The sequence below is a fragment of the Vanellus vanellus genome (genome assembly GCF_965231255.1).
Source record: "Vanellus vanellus genome assembly, contig: HAP1_SCAFFOLD_125, whole genome shotgun sequence".
Lineage (NCBI taxonomy): Eukaryota > Metazoa > Chordata > Aves > Charadriiformes > Charadriidae > Vanellus > Vanellus vanellus.
The window spans coordinates 90,797-111,164 of NW_028127759.1; the positions used below are offsets into that span (position 1 = coordinate 90,797).

Genomic DNA, 20,368 nt, shown 5'->3' on the forward strand with positions numbered 1-20,368 from the left:
GGGAAATCCCTTTGGCCAACTTCAATGACAGAAGGTGTCCACGTGGAGGACATGTGCCCCTGTAACTCTTCCTTCTGCCCAGGGCAGCCCATAGAGGGATTCAGCTGACCAAATGGAGTCGTGCGGCATGGGCAGAGTTAAGTCTCTCTCTTCTCCCTCAGTTGTCTTTTCCACATGTCCCTGGAGTAGAATGGCAGGTGTCTCACGTGCATCCCTTCATTGCCTGACCTAATTCAGGGCAGCTGAACCTCAATTTAGTTTACAAATTCAGGGCTGTAGTGGTAGGGGAAGTGCCGGGGCTCTCCAGCACAACTGCATGTGCCTGACAGGGACAGCTCAGGTCCTGTACAGGAACCCCATCCCCATCCAGCCTGGCTGTGTGACAGCCATCACCCAGAGCATCTCAGACAGAGTGGGTGCCTTTGGGCCACTGACTGAGTCCCACCCCTGCACTGGCGCAAGCTCTGTCCCTTCTCTCTCCAATAGATACTGGGCAGCGCCTGAACAGCAAGCACATCACACCAGGGTCTCCTCTCATGCTCCTTCACTCTCAAACTATGCTGGTTCTTCTCTCCTGAATTGTTTAGCCATCCCCTTGATGATAGAATCATGGATCAGGCCAATGATTTTCACAGTGGGCCTGAATCACAGCATGTTCACACCAAGGACATTTTCAACACCATCTTGTTCTTCTTCACACCAGCTTCATCTCCACCACAGAGTTTGCTCCCTTTGTGTGCACCTCAGTTCCTCTTCACACTGCCCTTTGCCATCCACTCTACCAGGTCTCTGCTCTGAAGCAAAACCTTTGCACAGCTGAGGTCTGGGGGCCTTGGAAGCAGGTCTTGTGAGTCTGCTCTCAGCCCAAGTGTGCCACAGCTGAGGTGCTGCAGCCCAGCCATGCCCCAAGGTCTTCAGCCTGGGCACAGAGAGGAGGGGCTGGAGCTGTGTGTGCCATCTCTTCATTCCACTTGGAGGGAAGAAGAGCTGAGGGGTGTTTGGACATCTCCCATGACTGGGCTGCTGTGATGGGTGGGTGCAGGATGATCAGGAGGCCAGAAATTTTGAGAGAGGCTTGCACTCAGGGTTAAGAACCCGCTTAGATTTGTGGAGCTCCTCTAGGTGATAAATAAACTGGGTGAACCAGTAAGGGTCAGAAAAGAGACTGGTAAGGGTTACATTGTGGTGGGAGACAACAAACCTATTTACATCACCCTGTCAACTTTAATTGCCCTGGCATTCACTGGAAGGGGACCACAACTGCATGCAAACTGTCCTGGAGGCTTCTCGAGAATATTGGTCAAGACACAGCTGAGGACCCCAGTCTTCATAGCACAGCTGCCAGATCGGCCAACAATGGTAATGCTCATCTGCATCTGTTAATTTCAAAGAAGGTAGAGCTGGACATGAACGTCAAAAGAATGTCAGCTTTGGCTATCATGTCCATGAAATAGTGGGGCCTGTCCCCCCAGAGGGAAGGAGAATAGAAGAGTGTAGATGCTAGACCTCAGACGAGCAGTCTTTGGCCTCGTCTTGTGACTTTTAGTCGGGGAGCCCATGTGAGCAGCACAGAAGGGCAGCAGAGCTCAGTATACCTCATCTGCAAGGACAGCATGTGTCGAGTATGAGAGTGTAGTCATACCAATAGTCAGAAAAAAACAAGCCCAGCTGTCAGGAGAGGAGCTTGGGGAAACAGAAAATTCATGGGGAAGCTCTATAAAGAAAATGAAGCATGCGAGATGAGGAGGCATGTGTTAAAACAAAGGAAGAATTCAGAAATACGGTTGGTTTTAGAAAAGCCACAGGTCCTATAGAGCTGACACTTGCACGGAAGTTCAAGGGCATAAGGATGAGCTGTTACTACTCCATGAACTTTGAAAGAAGAATTGAACATCGTGTGTGACCACTGCTGAATTCGGTAAGAGCATGTGTAGATCCAAGTTTTTCTGTGTTCTCTTCTCTCCTCCTTCTTCACCAGCAAGGCCTCCCAGTTCCATGTGCCTAAGAGGCAAAACCCCATGCAAAACCCAGCTGTGGATGGAGATCAAGTCTGGGGATACTTAGCTAAGGTCAACCCTTAGTAGTCCATTGGACCAGATGGGATGAATCTAAAGATGTTGGGAGAGCAGCCCAATGTCACAAGAGGGCTGCTGTGATACATTTTGGAAGGTCATCATGACTGAAGAATCCATATGCATTGTCGGGAAGTCACAGGCATTGGCAAAGCCTCAGAAAACCCCAGTGCTGGCAGGAAGGAAGCAGGCACAGGAGTAGGAGTGTGTAGCTGTGGTGGGGACGGCCAAGGGCCTTGGTGGGGCTTTGACACCCCAACAGAACTGAGAGCCTTGTCTGCTCAGCTATGGCTTCTGTCTCTTACACTGTGCGCCATGAGAGGACACCAGATTCTGACAGCTCCAGTGCATTTTTTCTCCTCACCTGCCCTCCACAGAGTCTGGGACGTGCGCTACTGCTGATCTGCACCTGGTGTTACACATTCCCACATTGCATTGCCCCCAGGAAGTGACCAGAGTATTTTAACAGGCCAAGGATACCCCTTCCCAGGGGCTGGGGCTCTGGGCTTGACCATTCTCCTTGGTGAAGCACATCAAGGGTTTTCACAGGGGTCTTCACATTTAAATTTCCTCCTGTACCAAGTGCCTTCGACTTCCTGCTTTACCAGTCCCCAGAGACAGGTGCTTTGTCTGCTCATTCCCTCCATGGTCTCTTCAGTGAGGGACGTCAGCAGGGCCTGCCAACACCCTCAGAAACCTCCAGGTTTGCTGCTTCTCCAGAAGCTTGGTCAGCCTTTCAGGAGCTGCAGTTCAGGAACTCGGCACCAGAGGGCTCATTCCCACAAAAAACACCCGAAGGAACCAAGTCGGGGCCTAAATTTCCTTTAGTCTTCAGGTCTGATGTGGCTCATTAAAGAGATTTTGGGAGTGCAGTCAAAGTGAAAAGATGTCAAAGCAGAGAGACAAAGGGAATAACATGTTTGATTTTAACTAGCCCCTTTGGCATTAATGCCAATGCGTTTGGCTTAGAGGAATGACTTCAAGTAGAGTCGGCACCATCCAGAGCCATACGGATGGACTGGCACAGCCCCCGCACCATCCCTTGCAGGAGGCACCCCCCCTCTCCTAGGCTGAGGCATGCTTGAATGCAAACCTCTGCAGTGCCCACTTGTCACAGGCCTCCCGGCAGAGGCTGACTCATTCCCCATGACCCTCCAAGCCTGCATCAGCTCATTGGGCTTTTGCTCCCCAGCACTGCAACGCTCCAGCCCATGGCAGCTTTGGCTTTGACACCCTCCCTCCATGCTGGGCCAAGGGTTCCCAGTTCCTCCTTGGCAGCTGCCCCTGCTTCCACCTCCTGCCTGCTGCCTTTTGGCCCTGGCGCTCACTCACTTTACACCAGCAGCCTCCTCAGAGGCATGTTTCTCTTCATGGCTATTCAGAGAGATCCTTCCTGCCCTTGGAGGAGGCTGTCCTGTAAGGCCTATGAGATTCCCTGAGCTCCTTCACACTTCAGAGCTGCTTCCCAGGGCACCGCTTGTATCAGTCTCCCACGCACCTCAAAGTCGTCTTCTCTGGAGCCCGCCCATGTGTGCTCCGCTGCTGGCCTTCCTCACTCCTCTTTGGCACCTGGGACGCCACTATTTGCTGGTCACGACTGCCAGGGCTGACACAGATGATCACATCCTGACCAGCTCTTCCATGTTGGCCAGTACCTGGGCTAGGTGAGCATCACCCTTCCTGGCCCACCTGGCAGCTGTGTTAAGAAGTCATCCCAGATTCCTCCAGACTGTTGGCACCCTGTTGCTTTGCCTGGCCACTGAATGCCAGGATACTTACGGTTCTTCATGGGAACCTGCTCATGCACCTGGAGGCTTCTCTGGGTAGATGTCAGAAGAATTTCAAAGGTCCCTTATGGAGACTGAGTGCCTTTCTTACTGGGATCATCACAGAGCAGCACCTCCTGTTAAAAAAAAAAACACCTTTGGATGCAAACTCTCTGGTCCTACGCACTGGTAAGTGTGCAGTTGGCTCATGTGAACCCTGGCTTGTTCCCCATCCACTGCTGGTTGTTCTCCTCCAGAATCCTGCCTCAAAGCACAAAGGCCTGGGAGACCTTGCTGGTGGTAACCAAGGAAAAGAGGACATCAAGTATCTCAGATCTACCTACACTTACTCCTACTAAATTCAGCAGTGCTGCTACATTATCCCTTGGGCTTCTTTAACTGTTCCCGAAGTAGCAAAAGCTCATCTTGGTGCCCTGGAATTCCTTTTGAGTTTCAATTGAGTTTTGATATGGACCATTGCTGGACCTGGACGATGCCCTCTTTTAGGACAAGATGTATCCGGGCACACTGTTCAAGTTATTGGTCTTTTCACCAAGGGAGTGAGTGAAGATGCCTGTGTAGTGTGCTTCATGTCCATGCAACGTGTGCTGCTGTGGGATAGAGAAGGGTCAGACCTTGCCTCTGAACAGACCTGGTGACTGATGCCTCTGACTGATGCCTCTGAGTGACGGCATCAGACAACAGAACAGACACCAAATAGCACTCTCTGCGATGCTGTCTGGGGCATCTGTGATGCATCCACCCTGAATGGGAACCATTTTCTTGCAAGTCCCGTGTGGTCCATGCCAGGCTTGGCGTCTTATGTAGCTCTCTGGGCCCAGGTTTGAACATGACATTGAGTAGCTGCCCCGAATTCTGTCAGGCAATGTGGGGTTGAACAGGGGAAAAATTTCATTATTGTCACTGGAGATCTCTATGATTAGAGAGAGAACACAGAAAAGAATATAGGAGTTCTCTATCATAGATTCTATGATTCTATGGTTCTGTGAAAGGGCGGTCGATTGGAAGCTTGCTGAAGACTTGGGATCAGAAGATTGTGACCAGAGATACGCAATCCATCTAGAGGTCATTTACTACGTCTGTACATGGGGAATCGACACTGGGACCAACGCTCTTTAACAACTTGGTTAATGGCCTGGATGGTGGGGCAGAGTTCACCCTCAGCGGGTTGCAGACGATATGAAACTGAGAGGAGTTGCTGCTACACAAGATGGTTGTGCTGCCCTTCTGAAGGACCTCAGCATGCTGGAGAAAGGAGCAGAGGGGAACTTCACCGAGTTCAACAAGGGGAAATACCCAGGCAGCAATAACACCATTCAGCAGTACATGTTATAGAATCATAGAATTGCTGAGGTTGGAAGGGACCTTTAAGATCATCAAGTCCAACCATTAATGTACCCTGACAGAAACCACTTCTAAACCATGTCCCTAAGTACCACATCTACCCTGTTTTTAAACACCTCCAGGGATGGTGAATCCACCACCTTCCTGGGCAGCCTATTCCAATGTTTAATAACCCGTTCAGTGAAAACGTGTTTCCTAATATTCAGTCTAAACCTCTCCTTACATAACTTAAAGCCATTTCCTCTCCTCCTATCATTTGTCAGCAGGGAGGTCAGCCCCCACCTCTCTGCAACCTCCTTTCAGGTAGTTGTAGAGGGTGATAAGGTCTCCCCTCAGCCTCCTCTTCTCCAGGCTAAACAACCCCAGTTCCCTCAGTCGTTCCTCATAAGATTTGTCCTCCAGACCCCTCACCAGTTTTGTTGCCCTTCTCTGGACACGCTCCAACACCTCAATGTCCTTGTAGTGAGGGGCCCAAAACTGAACGCAGTACGCAGGCATGACCGGCCTTTCACAAACCCATGCTGACTGGGCCTGATCACCCTATTCTCCTGCATGTGCCATATAATGGCCCTGAGGATAATCTGTTCCATGACCTTCCCAGGCACCGAGGTCAGACTGACCGGCCTGTACTTCCCTGGATCCTCCTTCCTGCCCTTCTTGTGGATGGGTGTCACGTTTGCCAACCTCCAGTCAGCTGGGACCTCCCCGGTTAGCCAGGACTGCTCATAAATGATGCAAAGTGGGCTGGTGAGCACTTCCACCAGCTCCCTCAGCACCCTTGGGTGGATCCCATCCAGCCCCATAGATTTGTGTACCTCCAGGTACTGAAGCAGGTCCCTCACCATTTCCCCTTGGATTACAGGGGATGCATTCTGCTCCCCATCCCTGTCTTCCATCTCAAGGGTCTGGTCACTCAGAGAACAACTGGTTCTACTGCTGAAGACTGAGCCAAAGATGGCATAAAGTACCTCAGACATCTCCTCATCCTTGCTCACGATGTTACCGGTCCCATCTACTAGAGGATAGAGATTATCCTCAGTCTTCTTTTTTTGCTAATACACTTATAGAAACTTTGTTTGTTGCCCTTGACAACAGAAGCCAGGTTTAGTTCTAGCTGGGCTTTGGCCCTCCTAATTGTCTCCCTACATAGCCTCACTACCTCTTTGTAGTCCTCATGAGTGGCCTGCCCTTCCAAAGGCCATAAATCCTCTTTTTCTCCCTAGGTTGCAACCCTAACTCCCCGTTCAGCCAGGCTGGTCTTTTTCCCTGACAAATTGTCTTTTGGCACAGGAGGACAGCCTGCTCCTGCACCTTTAAGACTTCCTTCTTGAAAACCATGCAGGCTTCCTGGGCTCCTTTGCCCTGGAGGACTGCCTCCCAGGGGACTTTGTCAACCAGGCTCCTGAAAAGCCCCAAGTCTGCCCTCCGGACGTCCAGGGTAGCAGTTCTGCTGACAATTATGATAGATGGGACTCCTCGTTTTGAACGACAGAAATTCAACAGACCTCTTAAAGGAATAGTTCATCACTTTAGAGAATTATATTTTTGCGTGTGTGTGTATATATATTTTAGAAGACAAATATAACAGTAATTTGAGTGAGACTGCACGTTTAGAGGACTCTAGTGTCTGAATTTGTGACTACATTTACTTTATAGCCAGCTGTGGTGTGTGGGTTTCGAGGTCTCAGCGTTTTCGAGCTCGCCCGGTGCGGGGACCTCAGGAGGGAGACCTCAGCACTTGACCCAAGCTGCCACCACAGTTATTTCATACCATGAGCGTCGTCACATTCAATATAGATTAGAAAGTTTGCTGCAAAGTTCATTCTCTCCCTTGATGGCTGCCATCCTGAGAACTTCTTCCCCAGTGCCAGATCCCCCAGCCCTTCCCCTCCTCCCGAAGCTGTAGCGCTCGCAGTGTCCCACATTTACTGTCCACTGCTGGGAGTGCACAGCTTCCGACTGATATCGTTGGCTGAGTGTAGTCTTTGTATATTTTGTATTGGTATCTGGATCCCTATTGGTTCTTTAGTGTTATTAATGTAAATTATCCAATCTTTGTCTATTAAATCTGTTGACATTTCCACCCACGTGTTTGCTTGTTTTTGCCTGATTCCCCTTCCTGGGTGGGCAGGGGTCATCGGGTGACAGAGTGATTGTCTAAATGACAATAAATTGTGAGGGGTTTCTCAAACCATAACACAGGCACAACTTTATGGTGAGGCTCTGGACTTGGTTTCTTCTTCCCCAGTGCTTGGGGAAGCCGGGAGGTGGTGTGCGGTTTTCCTACACTCAGCCTCGCTCACCCTCACACCCCACGGCCCCCAGGAAGAGCCCTGAGCCACCAGTGAGGGGCAGGACCTGCCTTCCCAGGGCCTGGGGGTCAGGGGTTGGCCTTTCTGCTGCATCAACCAAGCCAAGGGGTTCCTCAGCATTACAGCCACCTGCCCAGTGCCTTTGCCTACCTGCAGCCACAGCCTCCAGTTATCTCCTCTAACGAGTCCCTGGGGAGGCTTTGGCAGTAACGACCCTCAGTGGGGCCAATCAAGGCTTCAAGGTACTTTGCTTCTGACTTGGACTTCTGGAGCATGTTGCTCAGTCTCCTCTCACTGTCTGAGGTTGATGGACTCAGGGTCAAATACACCATAGGGCTCATTAAGGTACAGAAAGTCCTAATGAGCTATTTCTTTCCCTGTCATTTGCTTCAAGTCTTCAATAGAGCTAATTGGAGTTGTTTCATACTGTAATTTAGAAGGAAGATTTTAAAGAGAACCTAATAGAAAATATTTTTTTAATTTATTTCAAAGGTTCTTTTTATTAGCTTTTCAGTTAGAGAAGAGGTGATAGAAGCAGTCAGCAGTTGATATTGATGCAGAGGGTCTCCTCAGGAGGTCCGGGCAGCCAGGAAAAGCAGTCCTCTGAGGTCTGAGACTGTATGGACAGCTTTGCTCCTCACCTCCCTGTCCTCCCCATCCCTGTCATTGGCCAACTGGGATTTGCATCACTTTTCCTTACCTCAGACTTCTCCACTGAAGTCTGCAGCTGGGTGTTACAGCTCCATTGCACCATCTCCCTCCTGCGCTCCTCAGAGACCTGGCTGCACCCAGGCACAGGAGGAGTTTTCCTCTTTGCAAGCAGAGAAAAGTAAAGCATGATCAAGTTTGATAAACAATAAAACACCCTCTGCAACCAGATGCTCAGGACAAGCTGCCTCTAATGAGGTTGCTTTGCTACAAGGGATGATCTTATCAGAAATGCTTTAGATGGACAGGTACAAAAAGAGAGATATAAACGTAGTTACAGACTTGGCTAAAGGAGATAATTAGACAACTGAAAGACAGGCAAACTTGTAACTCCCTGAAGCTCAAAGCAGCAGCTGGATAGGTGACAGGAATCTGAATGACCAAAGAGGAAGGGCAGGAGAAAAGTGGAGTGCAATAGAAAAGGCCTTTGTCGAGACAGTCTGCATCTGAAAAGCTGACTTTAGAAATGGTCATTGTATATAAACAGGTGATACAGGTCTGAAATTTGAGGGAAATTAAAACCACTTTATTAACAGGCAGAATAGTGGCAATGAAGTCACAGGGGAAGATCTATAATTCTGTGGAATGTAATTTTTGAAAGGTCATTGGATTTGTAGAGGTCTTGTGAGAGAGGACAATCAAGTGTTGGACCCAACTTTGAAGGAGGCCAAAAGTGCAGCTCAGGGAACTACTGGCCCAGAAAGCCAACCACATCCTGGGCTGCATCAAAAGGAGCGTACCCATAATGTGTCCTACAGCCCTAGGCAACAATCCCCGTAGTCCAAATGGTGATCCAGAGAGCTGCTCTCTGTGATTCATCTTGATGGGTTTCACACCTGGGGCTGATGGCTGTTCCAGGGCAGCCCTGGAAGGAGCTGAGCTGAGATGTTCCTTCCTCAGGAGTCTGTAATTGGGGTTTCCATCTGCCACTGTGCCTCTGTGCTCTTCTCGATTTCTGGAGATGGGCTCTTGATGAGCTGGTGGCTCTGCTGTGGTGGGTCGGGGAGCAGGACATTAAGTGAGTTACACCCCTGACATTGCTTGTGCCTTCTTCAGTTGCAGATGAGCTTCTTATCACTCAACCTAAAACAATCCAATGAGAACATAAATCTCCTGAGACATCTGCGTTTGGAGGTTATATGCATATTCATTGGTATTATTTAACATAGGAGAGCAGATCATTGGAGTTGCTGTCCAGAAAGGCATCGTGATTGAGGCAAAAGCTATCGTGTTGCACGGGCAATGGCTTCATTCAGGGCCAGTATCACAGCCTTGTTTCTAAGACTGTAGATGAATGGATTTAAGAATGGGTACAGGACAGTGTTCAGCAAAGCTACCATTCTGTTTGCCTCCAAGGAAACATCTCCTGAAGGATGCACATAGAGAGCAATGCAGCTCCCGTATACAATGGCCAAGGTGGTGAGATGAGAAGAACATGTAGCAAAGGCCTTCTTCCTGCCGGAGGCTGCTGGGAGGTGTAGAATACAGGAAAGGATGCCTATGTAAAATGTCAGAGTTAAACATAAGGAACCGAGAATGACAAACGAAAATAAAACCGAGTCTATTTTCCAAATCAGGCTGGTGTCAGAGCAGGACAATTTGAATAAGGGGGAGTTGTCACAAAAAAAATGATGGATCTTGTTCGAACCACAGAAAGTCAGCTTGTAGAGGAGGACCGGACGGTAAGTCAAGAGTGTGATGCCCATGACCCAAGCAGCAAGAATCAAGTGGACGCAGAGCTGAGGCTTCATGATGGCAGTGTAACGCAAAGGCTGGCAGATGGCAACATAGCGGTCAAAGGACATGACAACAAGTAGAACAAACTCTGTACAGCCCAGGGCAAAATAGAAATAGGATTGGGCAAAGCAGCTGCTTAGTGAGATTGTTCTCCTACCAGAACCCAGGATCACAAACAATTTGATGCTCGTGGAGGACGTAAACCAGATTTCCAGGAAGGACAGGTTGCTGATGAAAAAGTACATGGGGGTTTGCAGGCGGTGATCCACACACACGAGGAAAATGATGGTTGTGTTCCCCATCACTGTTGTCAGGTATATGAGCAGAAGGACCAGAGAGAGAAATAGCTGTAGTCTTTGATCAAGCCCCGAGAAACCCTCGAGGATGAACTCAGTAACTGCAGTTTCATTTTCTGGTCCCATGCTGAATTTCAGTTCATCCTGCCGAGACAGGAACACGGCACAAAGCCAAGTGTGATAATTTCATGGTCTGGATGACCAGGTCTATCCTTCCTCTTCTACGCCTTTGTTTTCCTGCAGTCTTCCTATAGAACACAGAGATAGTCCTTCAAGCATTTCTCACACCCTGGCTTTTATGTTTTACATTTCAGTTAGAGTCCCCAGAGCATTTGTCGTCTTCTTTCTACCTTTTTCAAACACTCACAAAGGGTTCTTTCTGCAGAACAGAAGATTTTAAAGAGGCTTTTAGCCATTTCAGCCCATTCCTGGGAAATTCCAAATTCACTCAGACCTATTGCAAACGTCTGTCATACCTGTGTGCCAAACTCATCTCTTCTATTGCACAAATGTTAAACATCAAATCAAATCAAATCAAATCAAATGTGTATGTTGAAAGCTCTTTTTTGTACTTTTCAGTACTTGCCTTTTTGGGCTAGGAATCCCTGAGGATTTGTTGATTTCAAACCAAGTAATATCAAGCACCTCTTTTGTAATCCCCTGCTCTCTTCCACAGATTCTTGCTCTCTTCTTGCTTTCTTCAGGAAAGGGGGAGGGGGTGGAATAGGGACCACATAGAACTTGTCTTCTTCAGTATTCTAAATAATGATTGAAATTTACCATGGTTCCACACACTCTGTCACACAGTCTCCTCTGACATTCGTCTGTGCCGAAATGCAGTGCTTTCCAAACAGCGGCTCATTGCTATTACTACCAAATGTCCTGACCTAAATGCAGGGCAAGAGAAGAGTGTCTGGAAGAGATTTGTAATCTTTCTTTGGCATGCCAGTTATGGGTTGGGAGGACCCAGTCTCTAGCATTTTCTTGTGTCTCCATTGACTGTAGAGGGAGCCTTGGGGAAACAAGTTCTCATAGGCACCTGCAATGAAGTACATGAAACTCATTATTCGAGTCTCAAATCTCTGACTCATTAACTTAGTGGGTTTTCTTTTTTTACATCAAAATACACATCTAACAGAAGGAAGCACAAGAAAAAATACATGCAATGAAGACTGATGTTTTCCCCTTCATCTTTGCACTTGCTTTTAGACATAGAAAGAAGCAGAGCAGATGACCCCCAAAGTTAGGATGATTCAAAATGCAAGGGGAGGAGAGGGTGGGGAGGAGATGGTGGGTTTGAAGCAGGGATGCAAAGCTTCTCCACAGACTGTATTGTCCCCACAGGCTCTGTCCAGGGCAGAATGGGTAGCACTTACCCAAGGAGTAAAATGGGAAGTTCAGTATAGGGCGGTGCCCCATGCTTGCATGGACATTTGAGCTTGGGGCTCAGGCTTGTCTTAGAACCCAATCGCCCGGCTTGTTCTTTGCCTCTAGTCTGGCACAGGGGAATTTCTGCACTGGCTGTGCCTGGAAAACTTTCTGAGGTTAAACCACTGGCTGTATGCGGCTCAGGCTCAGTCACCTACAGCAGGATGAGCATAGTGAGTCAGTGAATCAGAGGTCACAGTCCCAGTTTCCATTTTCTGGGTCAGTTCAAACACCCAAAGGGTTGTGTGTTCTTACTCTGTTGGGTGACACCTAAATTATCTGAAAATAAGAGGAGAGAGCAACGCTAATGTTTCATAGTAGCTGGTGCCCATGCGGGCTGCTCCCGGCAAAGGGACGATGCCACAGAAGAAGCAGTCTCTACACTGGGCACAGAGGGTCCGATGGCATACAAGTTGGTGGGCTGAGCATGGACAGAGATGCCATTCCCCAGCAGCTAAAGATGAGCATGGAGCACAACCAGGAGTTTGTAAGGACAGAGTAGTATGAGGGGTTGCAAATGGCCCTGCAGCAAAGGAAACACATCCCAGCACATAGGTTAAACTCAGCTGGGCCCAGGAAGACAGAGGAGAAGGTCTGTGACTTGTAAGCAGCCACAGAGACTGCCAAACATGTTAGGGGAATGACCAAAGTGAACCAAATGGCCAAGAAGGACAAGGTGCTGAGGAAGGGATCCATGGGGGTGTGGTATAGCGGCAGAGTCAAATGACGGCAATGGTGACTGCATTCTCCGTGACAGTGAGCAGATAAATCACCAGAAGCGGTGTGAAAAGGACTTTCCACTCTGGAATGACTGGAAAGGTCTTCAGGAAAGATGTGGTACGGTTGTGAGGATCAATTTCAGTACCCAGTCAGTTGAATGCATGACAAGGGTAACTAATACCTTGTTGTGTTTTTGACCCTTCCTTCCCTTTTCTTGGGCTTCCTCTTCCTTCTTGAAATGGGAGACCAGAACTGCCCTCTGTAAGGATTCTGCTTTTCTCTGTGTTTTTACCCAGTGGCATGAAACAAATACTGATCCAGCCCACTTGTCTTCAGACTCAGGAAATGCCTCTCCAGCCTTGCTGGTTTGCATGGGTATTCTGGACTGCCAGCTAGGAACTGATATTTCTGGCAAAAGCTGTATGAATTCTGTTACATTTCTCATGGTGGTGTAGCTGGGCATCAAGCCTGTGCAAGTGTGCAGCCAGAGCACTTCAGTCATTAATCCCCTGGGTGGTCCAGGGACCCTCCCAACTCATCATCTACATCGGCAAGAGGAGACACTGGTCTGAGAGAGGGGATTGACATGGGACCAAAGGATTGAGTTGAGTCACCCCCATCAAAATTAACCAGCTCCAAAATGAGCCAAAATGAGTCACCTTCAGAATTAACCAGCTCCAAAATGAGCCAAAATGAGTCACCTTCAAAATTAACTGCTGGACATGGCAGTGTTAGGTTAACAGTTGGACTCGATGATCTTAAAGGCTTTTTCCAACCTCAATCACTCTATGATTCTATGATCATTTCAGAAGCATCTCTTCTACAGACCCACGCAGCCATTGCAAAAGTCTCCTTGCAATTTCCCTTTAAGCCCTCCCTTGACTAGGATGCCTACAGCACCATAATCCGTGTATTGCTATATACATCCTGAAATCGGGACTCTCGCATAAGTCCCTGTTGTGTGTAGCCCTGGAAAACTCCTTTTGAGTGTAAAGGAAAACAGAACCAGCAGGAAAGTGGTTTGGCAACAAAATAGGAAAACAGAGCAAAGGGGAAAAAAGGGACCGTGTGAGTGGAAACAGGTTTCTAGTCAGCAGGCTTCTCTGATGGAGCCCTGCAGTAGCCTGTGTCCCGTGTTCTCATTGGAGCCGATTTCCAACTACCTTCTGTGCGGGCGCATCCTCTGTTCTTAGTGGGTGTTATAAGTTGATCTCACAAAATTGACGTGAGACAGAGTCAATTAAAATTTGGAGTATTTATTAGCAAGCGGCAGCAAGCAAAACAGCGCTGGGCGGCCCGGGAGTCTCACTCCACCGACGGCGCGCACTCAATGCAGCGGCTTTCTCAAATATATATGGTACTTTTTACATAATCATAAGATCTCTTAATACAGCTATACATATGCATAACCTATCCCCGCTTCGTATTAAAATTAGCTTTAAGAAGTCATTTTCATAAACTCCTCCTAACTGCGCTTGCGCAATGCTTTGTGGTGGTGGTCGCTGAGGGTCTTGAGGATGAAGGCTGCAAATTCTTCTTCATCACTTCAAGTAACTTTTTGTCCCTGCGCAGACTCAGTTTTTCTTTTTGGTCTCTGTCCAGACTGCAGGGTTGGTTGCAGCCGCCTTTCAAGGCCTTCTTTTATTTGTTATCAGGAGCTGTCCTTGGCAATGCCTCAAGACTTCTTGCTTCGTCCATTTTTTATCAGGCCTGTCTTTTAGGTCATGAATTACTACTAGTTAATTAGTACTATATCTTTGACTCAGTCCCCCCCTTTTTCTAAAGAGTTAGTAAATTCTATAAGGATTCTTCATCTAACATTTTCTCAAAGTATTTATCTAAGTGCTATAGGTATCTCTAAAACTCTGGCAGTACTAAACGAACACCTTTAAAATTACACAAATTAACATCTTAAACACTAGTATTGCCAGTGGTCTTGGGGTGAAGGTTTCTTTCCTTCAAGTCTTTTCACAATTTATTATACTTTGTCTACATAACTTGACCCTGCAGCTTAGTTTTGCCTGCACAATCATGCATATCTTGTTTACACAGTAAAATGTTGGCCATCTTGCCACCTCTTGTTAAGCAGTTGCCTTCTTGTGGAAATGTAAGTTTTTAGGTTTGGTGAACAAACGATACTGAGTTTATCACAATTCCCCCCTTTATTTTTTTTTTACTATTTTGTTCATCAAACCGCTTAAGCTTTTGTTGACTTAAAATAAAGGTCTCTTTTGGTTTTGGTATCTTTTTTAGGGGTTCATACTTGGCTCTTATAAGCATTAAATGAGCTGCTTTTAATTTGCTTTTTACAATTGCAACTATTTTGTTGCTTTATTGTCATTACCAACACTTTTATTGTACACAGACTTATTTGCAGATTTGAGAAAGGTGGAGTGCTCTTGCCTTTGCTATAGGTATTTCAATATCTCTGGCAATTTATATATATATATATATATTTTATTTTATTTTTTTTTTTTTTTACTTTTGTTTCCTGGGAGAGTGTGTAGACTTCGGGAAAGTCTTAAGGTTGCTTGGGTTGGGAGTTGTAAGTCAAAGGGCTATATGGGTCATTTCTGGAGGTGGTTTATTAATCTCAATCCCCACAGCAGTACGCCTCTGCCTCTTCCTCTGCCTACTCTGTTGCTTAGAGCAGCGAGGGGTACCATCTTCTCGGCAGCAGTCGTATTTTTCAGGGGAACCTCCTTCATATTTAGCTCACCTTGACTTACATGCTTGTCAGTTTTTACTTTTTACCTCCTAAGCTCTACACCCTATCTTAGACACTGTCTGTCCGCAAGTCACCTGCACAATTTTGGCCTCTGTTAAACAAGGTTCATTTGCATGGAGACAACACTTCTCAGGGTTCATGCTTTTGGCAAAGATATTTTACTACTTCTTAGATTCTTTTATGATTTTCCCGGTTGCAACTCTTATGCGTAATGTCTGTAGTTATAACATTCATGGCAAATACTACTAAGAGGATACCCATAGAGGCAGTGGACCCACCACTTTTCTTTACAAAGTTTACACTTAGACAAAGGGATAACAAATACAGTTAGGATTTCTACAAAAGACAGTTTCATTCATTTGTCTTTCTTTGGAAGGTAACCTTTAGGTTGTCTGGGCTTCCTGTTGCCTCCTAATGGGAACTTCGAACGGGTCCTTGATTCGGCTTGCGTGAGTCCACTCTTTTTCAGCAGTCCGAACAACAGAATCTGTAGTGAGTAAAACAAGAAAAGGTACCTCCCAACAGGGAGTCAGGGATGATTCTTTCCAGACTTTGATCAATACTTTATTTAATTGTAATATTTAAAGGCGGTCTCTGCACTTTTAGTCTTTTCTTTATTAACTTTTGCTTCCTTTTCATGCACAGGAGAAAGAGTCTGTCTCTCACCTTGAAACACACTCCACACTGCAACTAGCTCTCTCACCTGTGCACTGCCTTCTCTTGTAATGATTTGCTTTTTGGTTTTTACTTGAAGGGCCACAGCCCGGTACTTCTAAACTTTCTCTTCTCGCTTCGATGAAGCATCAGTAAACTATGCATTTAAAACTTGCTCTGAGAATGGGGGAGCGACTTTGATCACAAGGGAAAGTTGGGGGCATCTCTTTATCTAAGTTCGCCTCATCTTGGATAGGCAGTATTTTAGCAGTTCCTTTTGTCACAAAAAATCGCAATAGTGTTTTATTTGAGCATACTATTTTTTTTTTTTTTTTTTTTTTTTTTTTTTATGGAGGCGCTCTGAGCCACCCCGTCAGGGGTGGGGTCTTTGTAAATTTTAACTCTTTCTTGTATGTGAATGGTTTCAAGTTCTTGGGCCAGTACATGATGAGCTGGTGTGGGGGAGTGTTTACATCCTTGAGGCAGTCGAGTAAACGTATACTGCTGCCCCCCCCCACACACACACGTGAAAGCAAAGCATTCCTGTTTCACAGGTTGCAGCGGAACCATAAAAAAATGTCTTTGACATCAATTGTTGCTATCACCGGGTGAGATTGTTTCTGAATGGTGGCGATTAACTCAGCGATGTTTGGCACGGCAGCCGTTAATGGGCCCGTATTGTTATTGAAGCGCCGGTAGTCTACAGCCAATCTCTATTTCTTATTAGGTTTTCTCACGGGCTATATGGGAGAGTTGAAGGGGGACTGTGTCGGGACTACGACTCTCTGCTTCTTCAGATCTTCTAACACGGGGGTGATGCCCTCCCTCGCTCCCAGGGGTAACGGGTAGGGTTTCACATTAGTCAAGCGGGAAGGGGGGAGGGGAGGCGCCGCTTGTAGCAGGCGCACTGACACACTGAAATTCTCGGTTAGCCTTTTAACCTGAGGAATGCTGAAAGACTGTAAGTTCCTTTGGGTGTCCCGCCACTGTCTTCTCTTCAAAACATTTATTTCTAGGAGATTTATTTGGAAGGGCTTTATAACCGCCATGGTGTCTACCGGACTTTCTTCTCCTGGTAGCCACAAGATTACTGGAGTCATGGGCACAGATTGGGTTTTCCCCAAAGCATTTAGTACTATTAGGTGTTTAGAAGGGGCCGAGATGCCGACTGTTCTACCTCACTCCGATTAATTGCTGTAATTTGGGCCCCTGTATCAATTAAAAAAGTCACGGGTTTTTTCCTTGGCTCTACTGCAACTGTAATTAGTAAGTCTCCTTTATTATTGCAGATGAGTTGTCTAATAAACATTTACCCTCTGCCTCCCCTCTCACCTTGGGGGGGCGGAGGATTTAGCTTTCTGCCACCTTTTTGTTTCCTTTGAACCCTTCTTCTATGTCCACGGGTGGCGCCGAAGATGGGTTCAGTGTGAGCGGGGGTCTTTGTTCAGACCACCTCCGCACCAGGAACTCTAGCTTTTTGGTGGGGAGCCCCATCCATTAAGTCTTGGGGCACCTCCTTTTGTAGTTCTATTTGCCACAATTCTTGCTGGAACAGAGGTCTCTCTCTTTTTTTTTTTTTTTTTTTTTTTTTTTTAAGATCAGGGCTTTTCCCAGAAAAAAAAAAACCTAAACAATGATTTATTCGCCTGCTCCTCCGTCCGCACTGCTCTAGTTTCTGCTTTTTGGTAAGTCCGACTTACTGGCTTATATTTCTTTCTGTAATTTATTAATTCTTGAGTCACTTCCCCCTCTTCAATGGGTTCAGCCCCCCCCACCCCCCGACTAATATGCGGCTCTCTGGGTTAGAGACCATGGGGCTCGGAGGTCGCCCGTTGTGAGGAAAACGCCAGGGTCTCAATATCCTTCTGCTCCTTTTTTGATAAAATGATTCCGTTCTCTCCCGACAGGGATATACTCCACACGTATTCGGTTTCGGATTTCTTTGCCATCCTAGCAAAATCTTTCCGTAGTTTGGCTAATTCAGTGGCGGTAAAGGGGATTCTGTTTTTATCAGTGGATACATGTGGGGGTGTTATCTGTGGCGTCTTTTAGTTGGGTTTTTGTTTTGTGGTGTTTTTATCTTCCTGACGATAAATTGGGCGCACCCCTTTTCCCTTTGGCATTAGTTTTGTCTCAGCGAGGGTGTCTGACTCCTTCAGGAGCTGAACTCAGCTTCTCTTTCAATATTAAGTTTTTTTTGCTCTTTTCTTCCTTTAGCACCCGCTTGGTTTCTAGGAACTGTTCCTGCAGCGGCGCCAGTGCCGCTTGTATTGAGGCAACTATCGCCTCTTCTTGACAGGGCGCCTGCCTCTTGTCCTTCACCGCAGCCGCCAGGCACGCTCCCAGCACAGCACAAACAGTAGCTTTCCCTTTTCTCTTTCTAGCTTTAGCTTCTTTGTGCAACACCACTATTCGGTTTAAGACACCTTGCAGTTGGAACCAATGGTTCCGTGCTCAATCTCGTCCCGAGAGTGAGGGGCGAGAACAATACCTCTCTCAACAACTCGTTTAATCCTTGCTCTTGCCAGTTTTCTAACTTTATCAATTTCTTTCTAATGTCTGTCCATGACTTTACCACAAACTGAGTTTTCAACAGAACTTGTCTCACAGGGGTGGTGGGATCTAGCCTTGAATAGAGTTGCAGATTCTGTCGCAATCTGTCTAGCCATTTAGTGGGGGGTTCATCTTTCCCTTGATGTTCACTAAAAGCTTTATTTATATTCTGTCTCTAAGGAACAGATTTTTTAATTTCTTGAACAACTCTGGTGCGCAGATCCACCATATGAGTTTTATGTTCAGTGTCTTGATTAGTCCAGTTTGGCTGCTGTAGTAGTCATTTAATGTCTGCGCCTGGACTATGTCGATGTTCTCTCTCCTCCATTATGAAAATCCTTTTCACTTAGGGTGAACACACAAACTCTGCACCGCACTCACTCAAACACTCACTCAGTCATATAAAAGGGCCCATTACACTTCTCACTCACACCACAAGATTTTCCAATTAAAACAATAGCCAGTTACGTGTAACTTAAATCTTAAACCATTTGCCATTTACTACTAATCTGCACCAAGATAGTCAGACTGATCACAAATCTAAATTGGCCAATATAAGCCTTTTCTTATTTGTTTCTTTCTCTCCATATTTCCATACAATAGTGGATCAATTTTACTTTGTTCTTACCCCGCCTAGAGGGGTAATCATCCCAATACTTGATCATTAAACTTAACGGACTGTCTGGTGGTATTTGGGGGGGGTCTCACATGAGGTCCCAATCCACATCTGGTGGTATTTGGGGGGGGTTTCACATGAGGTCCCAATCCACCCATGGGATCAGAGGGCTTGCTCTTCCTCTGTCCCATCTTCCGGAGTGCCTTCTTACACACACACACACGCTCCCCCTATTCGTGGCCCAGTCCCTCGCGGGAGATGGGAACCGCACTACTAAGGGGTCCGCACTCGCTTCGTCCGGTGGGCTACTAAGTCCGGTGGACGTCTCACATTATCACACTCCGGGATACCCAACCCCAACCGAACGGATAACCGGCCTATACTCACGCGTTCCTGCGTCTTCGTTCGGGGCTTCGTGCACAAAGATTACAGGGTTTGCCGGCTTTCTTTTGCTTGTTGCCGAATTTAGGGTTCGTCGGTAGAGGATGTGATGCGATAGCACCCAGCCAGGGCCGCTGAATTTCAGCGGGGCGCCTCCCTGTATGGGGCTTCTCACCAGATTGCCTCCATCCGAGTCACGGCACCAAAATTGTTATAAGTTGATCTCACAAAATTGACGTGAGACAGAGTCAATTAAAATTTGGAGTATTTATTAGCAAGCGGCAGCAAGCAAAACAGCGCTGGGCGGCCCGGGAGTCTCACTCCACCGACGGCGCGCACTCAATGCAGCGGCTTTCTCAAATATATATGGTACTTTTTACATAATCATAAGATCTCTTAATACGGCTATACATATGCATAACCTATCCCCGCTTCGTATTAAAATTAGCTTTAAGAAGTCATTTTCATAAACTCCTCCTAACTGCGCTTGCGCAATGCTTTGTGGTGGTGGTCGCTGAGGGTCTTGAGGATGAAGGCTGCAAATTCTTCTTCATCACTTCAAGTAACTTTTTGTCCCTGCGCAGACTCAGTTTTTCTTTTTGGTCTCTGTCCAGACTGCAGGGTTGGTTTCAGCCGCCTTTCAAGGCCTTCTTTTATTTGTTATCAGGAGCTGTCCTTGGCAATGCCTCAAGACTTCTTGCTTCGTCCATTTTTTATCAGGCCTGTCTTTTAGGTTATGAATTACTACTAGTTAATTAGTACTATATCTTTGACTTAGTCCCCCCCCCTTTTTCTAAAGAGTTAGTAAATTCTATAAGGATTCTTCATCTAACATTTTCTCAAAGTATTTATCTAAGTGCTATAGGTATCTCTAAAACTCTGGCAGTACTAAACGAACACCTTTAAATTACACAAATTAACATCTTAAACACTAGTATTGCCAGTGGTCTTGGGGTGAAGGTTTCTTTCCTTCAAGTCTTTTCACAATTTATTATACTTTGTCTACATAACTTGACCCTGCAGCTTAGTTTT

General features: G+C 46.8%; 1 protein-coding gene across 1 annotated transcript; it reads right to left on the reverse strand.

Annotated features, from left to right (window-relative positions):
• Positions 1-9,446: 9,446 nt before the first annotated feature.
• LOC309685045 (olfactory receptor 6E1-like) lies at positions 9,447-10,382 on the reverse strand (the record flags this gene model as incomplete). Its single annotated transcript, XM_082500861.1, has 1 exon — positions 9,447-10,382. One exon carries the CDS (start codon positions 10,380-10,382, stop codon positions 9,447-9,449), a length of 936 nt encoding a protein of 311 aa, XP_082356987.1.
• Positions 10,383-20,368: the final 9,986 nt, after the last annotated feature.